The sequence below is a fragment of the Plasmodium brasilianum genome, chromosome 9 (assembly GCF_023973825.1).
Source record: "Plasmodium brasilianum strain Bolivian I chromosome 9, whole genome shotgun sequence".
NCBI classification, from domain to species: Eukaryota; Apicomplexa; class Aconoidasida; order Haemosporida; family Plasmodiidae; genus Plasmodium; species Plasmodium brasilianum.
Genome location: NC_090122.1, coordinates 75,404 through 92,392, shown reverse-complemented (window position 1 = coordinate 92,392; position 16,989 = coordinate 75,404). Strand labels below are relative to the sequence as shown.

The 16,989-nt window shown below is 24.8% G+C and overlaps 4 protein-coding genes across 4 annotated transcripts; 1 reads left to right on the top strand and 3 right to left on the bottom strand.

Annotated features, from left to right (window-relative positions):
• Positions 1 to 142: 142 nt before the first annotated feature.
• Positions 143 to 883, bottom strand: MKS88_002644 (casein kinase II beta chain; the record flags this gene model as incomplete). The annotated part of the gene is made up of 1 exon (XM_067215670.1): positions 143 to 883. The coding sequence occupies one exon, from the start codon at positions 881 to 883 to the stop codon at positions 143 to 145; it is 741 nt and encodes a 246-aa protein (XP_067073226.1).
• Positions 884 to 3,460: 2,577 nt separating this feature from the next.
• MKS88_002643 (actin-like protein) lies at positions 3,461 to 4,936 on the bottom strand (the record flags this gene model as incomplete). Its single annotated transcript, XM_067215669.1, has 1 exon — positions 3,461 to 4,936. The coding sequence occupies one exon, from the start codon at positions 4,934 to 4,936 to the stop codon at positions 3,461 to 3,463; it is 1,476 nt and encodes a 491-aa protein (XP_067073225.1).
• A 1,928-nt stretch (positions 4,937 to 6,864) lies between these two features.
• MKS88_002642 (CPW-WPC family protein) lies at positions 6,865 to 11,394 on the top strand (the record flags this gene model as incomplete). Its single annotated transcript, XM_067215668.1, has 13 exons — positions 6,865 to 6,961; positions 7,168 to 7,187; positions 7,472 to 7,986; positions 8,301 to 8,329; positions 8,556 to 8,580; positions 8,749 to 8,964; positions 9,116 to 9,201; positions 9,313 to 9,415; positions 9,564 to 9,594; positions 9,703 to 9,748; positions 10,291 to 10,320; positions 10,466 to 10,569; positions 10,852 to 11,394. 13 exons carry the CDS (start codon positions 6,865 to 6,867, stop codon positions 11,392 to 11,394), a joined length of 1,845 nt encoding a protein of 614 aa, XP_067073224.1.
• A 778-nt stretch (positions 11,395 to 12,172) lies between these two features.
• Positions 12,173 to 16,174, bottom strand: MKS88_002641 (iron-sulfur cluster assembly protein SufD; the record flags this gene model as incomplete). Its single annotated transcript, XM_067215667.1, has 1 exon — positions 12,173 to 16,174. One exon carries the CDS (start codon positions 16,172 to 16,174, stop codon positions 12,173 to 12,175), a length of 4,002 nt encoding a protein of 1,333 aa, XP_067073223.1.
• Between the last annotated feature and the right edge of the window lie 815 nt (positions 16,175 to 16,989).

Genomic DNA, 16,989 nt, shown 5'->3' with positions numbered 1-16,989 from the left:
TATATATATATATATATATATATACATGCACATTTCAAAGGGGAGTCAAATAAAAAGTTAATAATGCGTTTTGTGGCTATTCATAAAAGATAAAGGAAAAAAATATAGCCCAATAAAATGATCATTCTATTAAAGACACGTTTTAAGATTTTTCGGTATCTTTAATTTGCAGTTCTTCCTTCTTCAGTTTTTTTAAATATTTTGGATTCTTTTTAAGGAAATTTTCTCTAGACAATCTTCCAAATTCTCCCTTAACAATTTTGTATTCAGTTCTAGTAAAATTATGATAAACACTAAATCCAAATATTTTGGATGTGCAATAAGAGGGCGTTTTTAGTGTAACATAATACGGATAAGTTTGTAAAAGTATATGAGGGAAAGACGTTCCAAAAAAGGAACCATCTAAATATACTTTATCTTCTTCATGTATTTTATAAATTTCTTGACATAATGGACAATATATATGTACCTTTGCAATTTTAATTTGATCAAATAATCCAATTGGAAGCACATTATGTTGTGAACAACTAACTCTAGGGCAACTTCCAAAATCACCTTTAATATATTTATCCTTCATTAATGATAAACCTTTTGGTGTTGTAATAAATCTAGCATGTATTAAGGAATATAAACAAACTGCATCTTTTGCTAGAGGATTTTTAGAATCATCTTCTTCAGGTGCATTCCCTGCAACAATTGATAATAAATGATTAAAATTTGGAATTTCTGGTTTTAAACCATATAAATTAAATGAATCTGTTATATATTCATTATCCACTTCAACCAAAAAATTACTCGATGCTTTACTATTAAACCATTTTACCCATGATGTGCATTTATCAGATTTAGAATCTTGCACATCTTTGTTTGGATCACTGTTCATTTTTTTTTTTTTTAAATATTCTTATTTACGGCTGTATTTTACGTATTATATTCCCCTACCTACACATACATATATATAGGGACGTATGTATGCATGTTAAAATAATTATACAGTTATTTCCCTTATTTCTTTTATTTTTATGATCTTCTGATAAAAGGCACGGGCAACTAATTCAAAGTTTAATGTTAATGCTTTTTAAAGTATATGTGCCTCCTTGAGCTTCTACAAAATGCCCTCAAATTTTTTAGTTAAACTCTTTTTATTTTTAATGTTTCTACATAAGTTTTTCTTCTATTAATTTTATGAATAGTAATAAAAAGTTTCTATTGCATTTACACTCAGCGTTTTTGTAAAAGTTTGATATTTATGAGAATTTTGCATTTAATTTTCTAAATATATAGAATTAACTAATCTGTTAAATAGTAGTTTTACTGTATGCGCGCAAATTCTTACACGGATTTTATTTTCTCTTTATCCTTTGAAAAAAAAGTACTGCTGATATTTTGCCAACGCAAACTATAGGTAAAATAAAAGTAAAAAAAGGTTGCGTATTAATACATATATACGAACAGACGAATATATATATATATATTTTTTTTTTTTTTTTTTTTTGTGGAAAAATGAATTATGTTTTTCTTGCTATCTTCATTAATTATATAATATGAACTACTGTTAAAAGAAGAATACGTATGCTTAATTAATTTTCGTTTTTTTACTATAACAATGGGTACTAAAAAGAAAAAAAAATTAAGATATGAATTGTAATAGTAATTATAATAAAGAACAGGTATGTAATATTTAAGAATTTATTTTATTGTTTCATTTGTCGAAGGGTTAAAAATTTTTTTTTTTTAATTTTTTACATATTTATGTACATATATAAAATATATATATATACATATATATATATATATGATCATGTATGTATATGTGCGATCATATTATAAAAACATCGCATCCAAAATTTTGCAATAACTGTTCAAAAATAATTTTATTTTAAATTAAATTTTTTAAATAAATGAATGCATGAACTGTATTATAAAGATTTATAAATTTTTCAAAAATAAAATTGAAATTGACTTAAAAGAGTCAAATGTTAGTATATTTACAAAATAGAAATGTACCTATAATAATATGTACTCAATTATACATATGTCCATTAATATATGCAGTTAATAGTACTTTATTTTATCTACTTTTTCAATTTTTTGCATATATTGCTTAAAAACAGGAGATACTAAGTGATGATTCTTTGGGTACATACAAAATAGCGAAAAACAAAGAAGGAGATAAATAAAATATAGGGTTTTAATTCTAGAACATGAAGGAGGAAATAAACTTAAGATGCATTTTTTTAACATAGTAGAGTTATCTTTTGTTTTTTCTTCTTTTTGTAATAGTGGAATCATCAATATTCTTTTTTCAAAGGGAAATTTTGAAAATAAATCCCTTTAAACGATAACATGTTTTTAGGAATTTCATTCCTTTCGACAATTAAAAAAACATGAATAATCCCTTTAAAATACAGATTTATGAAATATTAAGGCGTCATTGTTCTAAAAATAAAACATATTATGACATATGTAATATAGAAGGGTGAGGAAGTCTATATTTTTGCACATATATATGCTTATTTGTATTTATGCATACATTTGTACCTATTCAACGTTGATTAAAGAATAGGGTAAGGAAATTACGTGATAGGCACCTGTTCACATAGCATTTTGAAAAAATGTTTTTTATATTTTTTTAATTTTAACTTGAGTATATTTTGTCTATGTGTAAAGATAGAACTCTCTTTTTTATCGCTTATCAGTAATAGTTTTGCAATTAAAATGTGAATGTATTTTTTTTTTTTTTTTATATAAACGTTATATTCAGTTTTTTCATTGTTTCTAAAATATACATTGAACTGTAGAGATATTAAAGGTGTTTCGTAGACGTAGACAACTATTCTTTTCTTTTATTTTTTTTAATTAAAAATGTATAAATTCGTGAGGAAGCCTGAGCTATATACATTTACCGTGCAAGCTCTTTTGCTTTTTTAAAAAAGAATTAAAAAATGATTATGAAATAAGTACATCATATGAATATTATTGCATAGGTATTTATGTTGGAAAGAACAAATAAAAACAAATGTTAAAAAAAGCAAAATTTTAGAACTACAAATATGTAAATATGTGCATGGGCACATATATGTGTGTAATTCGTTGCACACATTTATGAAAGTCAAACTTCACAGCATTATGTTGTAAGATTCTCGGTGTTATTAAAAATGTTAAACTCTAATTAAAACTAAAAACGGGAATGAAGAATTTTTTCAAAAACATATCATCTTTATGAAAAAGGCACTTATAAGAAATGGTAATTATATGCACACACATATACACAAGTATAGTGTGAGTGTGCGTGTTAGCGTGATCATGACATTTAATAAGTTGGGGGAATTCCAAGATTGTTGTTCCAATTTGCAGTAGTTTCGCATAGGATCGCACATTTCGATACAGTGTATGTACATATGTAAAATCATCTACTTACATATAATTTGTAGTACAAAATAAATTCCTTCAATTTTTTTCAAACGCATTTTTTATCAACAATGTTTTTAACCCCATATTCTTCATATTCATTTTTAGTCATGCAGAATTGCGAAAAGGAACCCAAGGATGATAAAATAGATGCACCTATAAAACAATTGTATTTTCTGTCCGCTCCTTTACTATATATAATTCTTGTACTTTTCTCCTTTATGGTATCTATAAAAGGAAGATAGGATTTTAATATTCCAACAAAGTTATGAAACATTGTAGATTCTCCTGTTACAATTAGAAAATTAAGAACATCGTCTAGATTAATATTAGCTGATAGAAAGGATAAAATTCCTTTTTTAATAAAATCTTGTAAGCCATCAAATATTTCAAAATATGGTTCTATTTGATCTGAATAACACATACTGAAATTCTTGTCAGAAGTGTTTTCTGGAATTTTTTCAATGACAGAATTACTCTTATTAATTTTATAATTATATTTATGTAGAACTGGGAGCTTTAAACTTTTTAAAGTGTCATAAAACAAATTAAAATCCATATTGTTTAACATTGTTATTCCGCTAACTTTACTTATACTATTTTGATTATATTTTTTTCTAAAAAAAATGTAAGGAATAATAAGTTTTAATGACTCAGTAATATTTTGGTTAATTATATTACCATCTGGTAATTTATAACTATTGTCAGTTCCATTTGTTTCTAAATTTTTTTTATTTTTGTCATTAGGATTTTGATAATCATTAATTAAACTTTCTTTCAATTTGCTGACTACGTGAAGAGATCCCCACAGGTAATATGATTTTGTAACCAAAGGACATTTTAATATTTTCATATCGGTACTAGATTTTTCATTATTTAAACTTTTATCAATAGAAAAATAGGGGTATATTTTAATATTTTTAATATTTTCTAAATATGCTAAGAATATTCTATCAATTAAGTCTCCACCTATTGGAACTTCTTCTATATGTTTTTGAAATATATACCCTTCTTGTAGTCCGCATAAATTTGTGCAGTTTTTTTCAATATCTAATACTAGTCCAGATGTCCGTGCACAACCATAACACGATAAAACGCTTCTTCTTGATAGAAACATTTGACATACATCATAAGATTCAAACATTAATTCTGTAAATTTTTCTCTATATTTACTATCCGTTTTATTAGGTTCTGTTAATAAAATAGGATGATCTTCAAAATTAACATCTAATGCTTTACTTCCTGATATGTCTTCGAATAATTTTTCCATTACCTCAAAATTTATGTCATAATTGCTACTATTATTATGGTCATATATGTACCTCATCCCACATAATAATTCTACGTTATCTCTTTTTATTTCTGGTAATAATGGAAATATCGTATGTTTTAAGGTGGCATTATGACCTAATGGTAGCCCTAGAATTAGGTTACTGTTATATCTAGGAGAGCACTCTCCGGAGTACCCGGTTCTCATTTCTCCATCGTTTATATCTAAAATTATGGTTTGCACATTTTGAAACATCTTTCAATGAAGGGTGCTTTTTACCTTATCCTATTCCTTCTTTATAAATAAATACGTATAAGTACATATAAACGCTTATGTACATACATATATATATATATTATATATATATATATATATATATATATATATATATACAGATATACATTTAATTATACGTTTTTGTGTTTCCCCCTTTACATGATTCCATTCATTAGTATGATTGCTTGAAATATGGAAATTGTTCTTACGTTTTTTTAGTAGTGCTAAGTAAATCTCATCTATGACATTTCACACATATAACAATGATTTTATTTTACCTTGTTCTCTTGCTTCTTCTTGCTGAGGTTACGCTCAATCTATTCTGTAACTAATATTCTTTAAGTTTATTCTTTAAGTTTACCATTTATATGCTATTGTAGGTTGGAATATATAAAAATGAATGTATATCCACATATATGAATATGTATGTATTGTTATTTAAAAACGAACTAGTAGCCTATTTCTGTTAGCATACAATAGTATATGAAAAAGATAAGGGAAGATGGTATTTACCTACAAGTTGAGCATTATATTAATGCCATTAAAACATGTATACATAACTATAACTGCTGTAATTAGCTGAAATATGTAATAAATTTATTATGCTAGTTGCTTTTATTGTATCACAAAATTAAACTAGATTTATATTGGATCTGTATTTATATAAATTGTAAATGTATTGTATTATTTATTTATTTATTTTATTTTTTTTTCTTTCGAAGAACTGGAGTAGAAAAGAAAGGATATTAGAAAAAGTAAAAATTAAAAATATAATAGGGCATAATAAATTTTTTTTAACATATACATGTATTCGTTTTTGCATATGTATATGTGTACATAAATTAATCTTGCAGAAAAAGTTTGTACAAATATAAAAAAAAAGAATGTACATTTTTTCTTATTATGTCATTATTTTACTGATTAATATGTGAAATAATACCTTTTACTTTTTAGTATCATTTTATGAAAAACATACATATATTGGGGGATTAAATTAATTATATTTTAAGAGCTTTCTTAAGAATAATTTTTTCCTTTTATTTTTTAGTGGAAAAATGTGAATGTATTATTACACAGGGTTTTCAACAGATACGTTGTTCCGTATGTACTTCTGCTGCAACTTATTTATTTATGTGCACATAAGGATATATACATATATATATATATACTTATGTATTAATTTTAATAACATGTTATATTGTAAGACTCTTGAAATTAAAAACAATTTCTAATAAAAATGAATAATGTTAAATATATTATACAAAATATAGTTTATCATTCATTTGGATGACCACGTTTACATAATATCGAAGGACATTTCTTTTTTTGTGAAAAAAGTACTTCTCATTTTTCGAACAACAAACATTACGAGTTCACTTACATATACAATGACGCACATCTTAAAAGTTTTATTTTTTTTTTTTCAAATTTCATGGGACATGAAATATTTAAGACAGCTTTATTATTTTAATATATTATGAGTTTAAGAAAAAAAAAAAATATATCAAAATCGAATTGCTCTAAAATATATGTAAAACAAGTTTTAAAGTGTTGTTCATTTAGAAAATCCATTTATTATTTGCATAAATTAAAAATTGTTTTTGTTTTATGTGAATAATAATAATAACACTGTTGAAAATCATTCAAGTGAACTTTTTTTTTGAAAAATACATTTTAACAACAAAATGAAGTTGCAAAATAGCTTTTAACTATCTATATTTTGGGAAATTATTTTTCATCGTTTAACATATTTTAATTGAAAATATTTCAATACAAAACAAAATAACATTGTTTTGTTTATATTATTAATATAAATAGCAAAATATTATGACATGTATTTTTTCTTAGTACAAAGTTGATGGAATATATTTATTGATCAGTCATCTTGAATTAACTTAAAAAAAAAAATGAAAAAAAAGGAAAAGAAAAATAAAAGGATAGAGAATATAGTAATAGTAAATATGAACAGGTTTGAAAAAAAGAAAAATGTGTACATACACAAAGGTAAGTGGAAATTTTTAAGTTTTTAACAATTTTGAAAATAATGTTATATGTAGACTTTGTCAATTCTAAAAAGAAAACATTAAAACAATGAAACATAATCTGATTCTTCGAACAACGTCTTAACGCGAAAGAATATTTCTGTAACCTTTTCTGCATGTGTATTTATTTATTTTTATTTTTTTTTTCCCTTTTGTTTTATTTTGCAGTTCTGAACATTTACTTTCTGGTTATTAGCTGAAATATGTTTTTTACATTTTCCTTTTTATATGGAAGTTATGTAAGTGCAGTCAATCAGTTGTTTAACATTTTCTTTGTATTTGTAGACAATCTCGTGATAAGAAACACGCAGATTTATGTGTATTTACTTATAGGTACTATTTTTTTTTACTCCATCATATACCTTTTATTACTTTAAAAGATCAATTTTTTTTTTTTTTTTTTATTTAAAAAGTTTACAATTATTTTTTCTGGAATTTTTTTTTTTTTTATTGGTGTGCTTCATAATCTTAGAAAAAAGAGCAAAAAAAAAAAGAAAAAAAAAAGATGAAAAAAGTTCAAGTTGTTTTTTTTGTTTTATTTATTAAACAAATTTTGGGAATAAAAATATTTTCTCAAAGGAAATATCCTAATGTTGAAAATGGGGTGTATCAATTAGATAATAGAGGAAGACCAATAAAAATTGTAGATGTTAATTACAATCATATATGGGAATTACCAAAAAATGGAAATGTTAACTCTTATGCTGTTGTTAAAAAAAATGGAAAAGTTAAAAAATTTAGTGAAGGCACAAATATAATATATGGAACTACTAAAAGAATGAAATTAGAGAACAATCAGGAAATAGATGAAAATGAAATAAAAAAAGATATCGTAAAAAATAAGAGAATACACAACATTAAAAATGCTTTTAGTCCTTCTAAAAATGAAAAAGAAATAGAAGAAAAAAAAAAAAAAAAAATTAAAAAAATTGTGCCACGCGCTATGCATATAATGGCGGAAGACGTGAAAGAGAAGGAACATGAGGGGTAACGGAAGTTTAAAAAAGAGTTGCAAAAAGATGACAATTATGCTAATATGTATGCTTACACACACATATATATATATATATATATATACGTACTTATGTACATATTCATATACACATATTTATATTATGTATAATGAACTAAAATTACCGAGGAAAAAACAAAAATTGTTAAAATAGGTAGCGTATGATATATAATCTCCTTTATTTCAATAACAACACATAAAATATGTTGTTAAAATATAATAAAAGAAAAATTATGAAAATTAAAATTTAAAAAACTGATTTTTTTTTTTTTTTATTAACATTTTGAAGAGATATGGATACAGGAAAAGAATTAGGAGGTATTTTAAAGCATAAAAAATATCAAAAAATAAGAAATGTAGACGTGTTATTATTTATATTTTATTATGCATTTTATTCTTCTGTGAGTTGTATATTAAACTCGCTTACGTATTATATTTTGGAATATAAATAAATTATATACAAATACCTATTAAAGTTGTTAAGGAATGTTTAACATGTTCATCCTATTCTTTTTCCTTATTATTAATTTTTTTTAATGTACAGCTGTTATAAAAGAGAATTTAGAAAGGTTAATTTAAGAGAAAAAAAAAATAATAAAAATTAAAATATTAAAAAATCAGAAAAAAGAGAAAAACGTTAGATATACATGAATAAAGATAATATATTTATATACATACATATGTACACATGTTAAAGTTACTCGAAGCATGATACGCTATTACTTGAAATTTTTTAGTCATTACGAGGAGACAAAAAGTCCATCATCTTTAAGCACTGATTTATTAGATGTTAAAATTCCTAGTAATTTAGAAAAACTGTTTATGGAAGATTTGGTAGAAGGAAAATGGTCATCTAAAAAGCCTATTGATGATAGAATATGTTTACGAGATTACTCAAAACAGTGTCCTTCTACATGGGAACAAATATCAGAAACACAATGTATATCACCAAAGTATAAAAATAATATATATATAATACAGATCAACTCATATAAATGTATAAATATATATTTTAATTTGTAAATTATTTAGATTTGCATTATTATATATATATATATATATATATTTTTTTTTAACTTTATTTTATTTTATTTTTTGTGAAAGAGACTATTCTGGACCTTGTTCTCATATTATGGCCTTTGAACCATTAAGTGCAAAGGAGAAAAGTGTCATAGGAGTAGATTGCAAAGGTGCAAAAAAAAACATATTTGACTTTATATAAGAATAACATATGATTTTATAAAGTATTATAAATAATAATATAATTTATTATAAGTGTGTTATCCATATATTATTTGAAGTCAATTGGTTATGCCTTAATGAGTCATGTGGTAATAGTGAAAGGGATTACTTAAAGGAGTGTCCTGAAAATTGGACGTACACCGGAAAGTGTGAAGCTCCTCGGTATGTACATATATATATATGTATATAACAGAAAGATAAGAATTTTTCGAGTGATGAAATTAATTATAATTACTTTTATTATAGTTAACCTGAAAATATGTTTTTAATGTTTTGAAATATTATATTTTTTTTTTTTTTTTTGATGCAGAAATTATTCTGGGGGTTGTAGCAAGACAATGGTAAATATATTTTATGTGTATGTGAGTATAAACATATATGGATTATTTGTTATATAGAAACATGTGTATATGCGTAAATGTACACATTATATGTACTTATCGTTTTAGGATTTTGGAGCTTTCACACAAAACGAAAAGGAGGAATTTTCTTCTGGTATCTTGAAAGTGTTTTAAAATTCATATATAAAGGAAAACAACTTTATTACTTCACCACTTTACTACTTTATTTTGTTACATTTATATTATATCATTTCTTCTTTTTTCAGCTTGTAAAGTGGTACTTTATCAGTCTTAATATTAATGAAAAAAACACAAATAGAACTAATTTATATGCAAATAAAAAAAAAAAAAAAAAAAAATGGCGAAATACATGAAAGTGATATAATAAGTTAATAAGGATTTCAAAAGTACCATATAGTCAATTGTTCAAATTATATGTAGGTTTGGCCATGCAAAGAGGAATCATGCGGTCTGTTCTAAAAGAAAAAAAATAAAAAGCATATATAATATATATATATATACACAAACTATATATACTAGAATAATGTAGAATATTGAAATCGTAGCAATCGGTAGTAGAACGTGATAATCATTACGAAAAATATAATTTGTTAGGGTTATAAGTTAATAAAAGGGAGATATAACTTGAAAAATTATTTAACTTAAAAAACATGTTTTTATATTTTTTGCTTGCAGAAAGAGATTATTCAATAACATGTCCTAAAGGTTAAAAAAGAAAAAAAAGTAAAACATAAAACGTAGTTGGTATATGTAGAAATTGCATTTTTTTAAAATTGAACTAATTAGAAATTGAAAACCATATAACCAAGAGTTAATAAAAAGAATAATAATAAAACATTTTCAATAACAGGATGGTCTTACAATACGAAAAAAGATATATGCAGCGGTAGCAAAGAATTCGAAGGGTTAATTTCAAAGGAGGAAATGGAATTAATAAGCCACATGTCTAACCATGTAAATAAAAAAAAAAAAAAAAAAGTTTTTTTGGACTTGTAAAAAGGTTACTTCATTCATAAGAACATGAATTTACATAAATATTTCTATAATTGCACGGGTATATGTATGCATATATAGATAGATATATCAGTTAACTCAAATGAGTAGTATACACTTTATACGTTGAGCTTAAATTCATCATTGTATGAATCTTATTTCCATCCTGATTTTTCCTTTGTATTAACAAAAAAGAAAACAAAATAAATAAAATCAAAAACTTTTAATATAAAAATTTCTCAGCAAAGAGTAGCTTTTTCTTCAAAATATGGAATTCCATGGCCATGTAAGAATAAGTGCACATATGGCTATGACATATATGATTGTCCTAGGGAGTGGGTAAATTTGATGGCATCAGGAGTGTGTAAATCCCCAGATTATTACAACCCCCCAGTCAATTGTCCTCGTATAACTCATTTTGACTACATGGACATAAAGGAGAAAGAAATATTTAGCAAAAAATGTAATGTTAAATGGTTATGTGTTGAAAACTCACAAAGAGACTATTCGAAATGTCCTTTATACTTTGAATATGTCAATGAAGGAAAGAATAAAGGAATGTGCACACCGAGTGAAAAATATAATGGACCATGTAAAGAAACTCAAGATATATTATCATTAAATCTTGAGCAAAAGTATAATTTTGAAGAAACTTGTGAAGCTCAATTTCCTAATATACAAAACGAAAATATTCCACAAATAGAGAATGACACAGTTAGTCCTAATACAATAGAAAAGTTGCTCAAGGGAACAGATATTTCAAAAAAAGGAATTACCTTAGAGTAATAATTGTACTTGTGCAAATATATAAAATTTGAGTATATCCAGTTTTGGTTTCTTTTTATTGCCTAAAATAAAAAAAAAAAAAAAAAAAATAGTAAGTTTTAAATTAATAGCATTAAAAGGATAGATAATGCTAATATAAATAGCGCAACTAATGAAATATAAATGATACAAAAAAAAAAAAAAAAAAAAAGGAAAAAACAAAATATTTATATTACTTTTGCTTTCTTCTTAAAGGAACTAATATTCAAGTGAACAACGAAATTTCTTTCTTTCCTTTAAATGTGTAACTACAAATTTTAATCACAGAGTTTGAGAATAATTTCCTAATAGAACAAGAAATTGTATATCATCAACAATTTGGTTAAGTTCCTTCGAATTCGTGAATTTTTTTTTGCACAGTTTTAATTACGGGTACAATTGGAAAACATGTGTACTGTATATATGTACATATATATATTTTAACATATGTACGCATCTTAAAAAGGGTTCTTATATGTTAGAATCTCACTTATTGTTTTTGTTAAATACTCATACCATGCTGTTTTTCAAAATAACACCAAAATTGTGTCTATTTCATAGCTACAACTTCCAATAAATTCATCGATATATATATATATATATATATATATATATATGTAATTAAATTCCTGTTTTTAATTTTTTATCCAATAGTAGCTGTTTCTTCATTCGAATCCCCTTTGGGAGTGGACTAACCTCATACATCTTTCAACGCGCCTGGTGTCATATATTATAAGTATATTAATTCATATATTTCTCCTTATTTAGAAGGTGTGCATAATGATCTTTTTTTTTTCATAATAAAGTCTGGAAGAGGTACTTTTTTGTACTTTGTGGAAAATTTCATAACCTTTTGGATAACTCTTTCTTTAAGATTCTCATCAGATATATGTTCAAGAATTTCATTAACAAAGGATTTCATAATAATTTCTCTTGCAATTTTTTCGTTTATTCCTCTTGTCATTAAAGAAAATATTGGTTCTTCTTCTAAATCACTTATGGTTGCCCCGTGATTTGCATATTCTATATCACTTGGAATAATTTCTAAAGTAGGAATAGCTACAGCACTAGCTCCAAAATTTAATAACACAGATCTACATAAAGTATTTAACTTGGCCTTAATTGCATCTCTTTCAATTCTACCTCTACTTCTCCATACAGCATGTGCTTTTTCAGAGACTAAAAACTTAAATAACTGGTTGGTCTCCATATATGGATGTTCATGATGAAACATTTCATATTGACTAATGTTTTGTTTGTCTTCTAACAATGATAAACCATAGCTTTCTTGTTTACATCCTTTTTCACCTTCTATTTGCAAATTAACACGTGATGACTTACTACCTAAAAGGATATCAACAAATTTATAATTTGCTTCAAGTCCATTTTTTACTGAAACATTGTGAAAGTGCCAAACGTACTTACCCAATTCTTGAGACATTGTATGCTTCACATTTGATTTTGCTTCCATGCAAATTCTAGAGAAGGCATTAACAAGACCACTGTTATTATTGTTTAAAGATATATGAGATTCATAAATATTAATTTTACTATTTGCTTTAATGTATACTACTAGTCTTGGGTTAGTTATTGGACTATACATATAATTGGTCAGTTCTTTTTCTGCATATTTTCTTTTTTCTTTTCCCGAAATTTCTTTTTCATTCCCGCTTAAATTAATACGTGTATGGGTATCATCATATTGAACATTTTCACTTTTGCTGCTATTACTGTCATTATCTTCTTTTTCCCCTTTAGTTAGACCTTCAGAAGTTTTATTTGTATCTTGCGCATCTACACATAGAGGTGCATTTTCATAGACAGTGTATTCGGACTCTTTATTATTAACATGATCATCTTCATTTTTAGATGTTGATATAAATATGATATGAAAAAATTTATCACTTAAATCAATATCTTTATCTAGATAAACAACTGCACAATCCTTAATTGAGGCTAAATTTAAAGAGGAAAATTTGGCCATACCAAAGTCACTTTTTCTATAATCATAAATTGGGTAATCATTGTCAAATTTTCTTGATTGTTTTCCTATTTGACCCCTAACAAAAGGTTGTGTATTTTTTTTATACCAATTAGAATGTTCAGGTATAAAATATAATTCTTTATTGATCAAGTATTCTACTTCGACATCTTTTATGTTAAAAAAGCTACCTACAAATATTTTGCTTTTTTTTGTTTTTTCTTCTATGTTATCATTTTTGCTAGTTTCATGTAATTCGTTTTCGTTTTCTGAATTTTTCTCTGCTGATTTCTTCAATTCATTATTTAAATTCTTTAAAATACTTATATCATCTGATAAATATTCGTCAACAATTCCATCCCTTACGACTAATGTATAAAATGCATCTTTATATTTGCGTTTGCACTTACTAATTTCTGTATCTTTATTATAACTTGAATTGATAATCTCTTTGTTCATATTTGTAGTTAAATATGGCTGTTCCTTTAAAGATTTTTCATTACCTCCCAATACTTTTCCATCATCTCTATAATGATTTTCCTTTATAACATCTCCATCGGGTGTTTCTGCATTATTACGGTTTTTATATTTTTCATCACGTTGATGTAATGTAGTAATTTCCGAGGCATCCTCATAATTACCATCATGATGCTTTTTCTTTTCCTGTTTTGGTGTATTTAAACTATTTTTATCATATGATCCTTGCTCATTTTCATTTTTAAATCCTTTCACATTTTTATCTTCCTGATGAGAAGTATTGAGTATTTTCATCTTAAAATTAATTAGTTCTTCTTTTGATATATTCCTTAAGCTAATACTAGTATCAAAGTTTTGTTTATAGAAATCTTTTAGGTTTAATTGTTGTCTCCATGCTTCTAATTTTCGATTTGGTGTAGGAATTTCTTTGAATGCACTTTTTCCTGAATTTTGTAAAATTTTCCATAAGCAATATTTTGGGTCATCAATATTTAGGTATATATTTGGTAATGGTACTTTGTTCATATTTTCTATTATTTCACTGTTCATATTATATTTCCATAATTTAATAAATTCTTTATCTTCTAAAACGTTTTCACTATATTTTGTTTTAAACACTTGAATTTGATCATCAAATAAACTTTTCTTGTGTGTTAAATGGCGAGATATTTCCTCGTCCATTTGGTAGTTAGCACTGGGCATATCTTCATTTTTGCTGGTGTCTATCTTATCTATTTTGACGTTCTCGTCTTTTTTTGATACATTCTTGTTGATTTCGACTCCTTTTTCTGCATCTTCTGTACTATTTAGCTCATCATTTATAGTTTTCAAGTTCAAGTGCACATTAGTATTGGTTGATGAGATAACAGGGGCTTGTTTTTTTTCGGAACTACTTGGGTTAACACTTAAAGAATTTTCACCTTTCTTAGAATTGGTTACATTTATTTCTATCAGTTTTTCTTTTAACTGATCAAATTTATCAATTATGTAGTCTGTTTCTATGGCAGTTTTATCTCGTATTAAAATTTGTAACGTGTGTAAATTTAACAGAAAGGTTAAATTTGAAAAAAAATGTTGATTATACGATGAAGAAATTAACAATAAATTGTTAAAGTATATATTCCTTTTAACATCATTTGGTGTATCAAACGAATATATTTTGTTTCTTTCTTTACCAAACGTGTCAATATTTCTACTAGTAAATCCGCTTGTTGTTAAAGAATTTATGGGTGAATTATTATAACACTTGGGAGAGTTAAAATTAGAAGGTACAAATTTAGGCTCAGTGGAAATATCTTCATCATACGTTATCAATTTTGGAATATAATATTCATATTTGTAAAAATTATATTTTTGGTCAATAGGGTTTTTGTATTTATATATATATTTATAGGTTAAATATGGATTATTCTTTTCTTCCCATTCTTGTTTTTCAATTATTTCATTATTTTTTATAAAATTATTTACACTCTCTACATCCCGGTATTCATTATTATGTAAGTTTGATAAACTGTCATATATTAAAGTCATATTATATTTGTTCTCATTGTTACGTAAACACCACTCATTAATAATAATGTTTGACATATTATGACTGTTTTTTGAAACATGATCATCAATATCTTGCTCTTCATCTGTTTCAGGTGTAAATTTTTTATATAATTCTTCGTACTTCCTTAGATAATTTTGGAAGCTTCTGTTTTTTCTTCTTTTCCTGCTACTGATGGATAAATTAATAAAAAAGTTACGGGAAATCTCCGGGAAATACATCTTTCCTTTTTTCAAATATGCTCTTTCATTAGCTATTAATGGCGTATTTCCTACATTGTGCACAGTTCTTACATTTTTTATGTTTTCCGTATGGTGTTCTTTTATATGTGTATGTTCTTCATAAGAACTAAGGGTGCTGCCCAAAGATCCTTCAACTTTTTTATAACCACCAGACTTTCCATAATAAGTTATATTTTTGTCGCAAAATATTTTCGTATACGTGTGAAATATATTTTCAAAATGTTTGTTGAAATAAATAGAGTAAACCTTTTTTTTTATATCATTTCTATTATATTTCTGTCCTCCGCGATTACGTATATTATTTTTATTTTTTTTTATATTTTTTAAAATATAATTCTTATATTGGGGTTTTAATTTATTGGCCTCCTTTAATTTTATGTCTTTTAGAAACTTTGCATTAATTGTGTAAACATCATTAAAATTCTTGTTCTCCACAAAATAAAAAATGTTCGTAAAATTATTAGTTAATAAAAGGAAAACAAAAACATAATTCCGTATAAAACGTTTAGGCATAGTTCCTCTTTGTTATGTAAAAAACATCATTTAAATAAAAAAAAAAAAACAAAATAAAGGAAAGAGGATAATTTGTATTCTGAGAAGATTTCCACACATTGTAATAAGCTTTAAAAAAGCATACTATTATACACAAAAAAAAAAAAAAAAGAATTGAGAGATCAAAAATGAATGCTCTAGATCATTAAAGAAATATTATATTTTATTATATATTATAAAGTTATAAGGATTCTTGAAATAAAATGAAAATATAAAACACATGTATCGCAATTATTTCCCTGATGTAATTAAATCTTATTCTTTTTTTATCTTTTTTTTTTTTTTTATTTGAAGATAACACATTTGAATTTTAAATTTTTTAATATTTTATAAATATTAAAAATAGCTATATTACAAAAAAAAAAAAAGTATTAAAATATAAAAATGATATAAAGAAATATATTATGAAAAGTATCCATATTTTACAAGTTATAACAGAAACATAAGAGAGCCAAAAATAATGGGAAAATAAATTTAAAAAAAGTAGTCTAAGATGTTAATAAATTTTAAGGAGCGTTACTTCATTTATTACTTATAAATTATATGAGTGTTCCAAAAAATATAAGCAAATAAATAGAACACATTTAATTGGCAATTGAAATTTTAATATGATCAATAACTTAAATTTTTAAACGCTATGAGGAATTAAGCATACTCTCTTTTTTCGTACTGCTCTATATTATAAAATTTAAACGAAAATATTTCGTAAATTAATATATATATATATAAGTATATTTATATGAATCCATGTAAAATGTGATGGAATCAGTTATCCA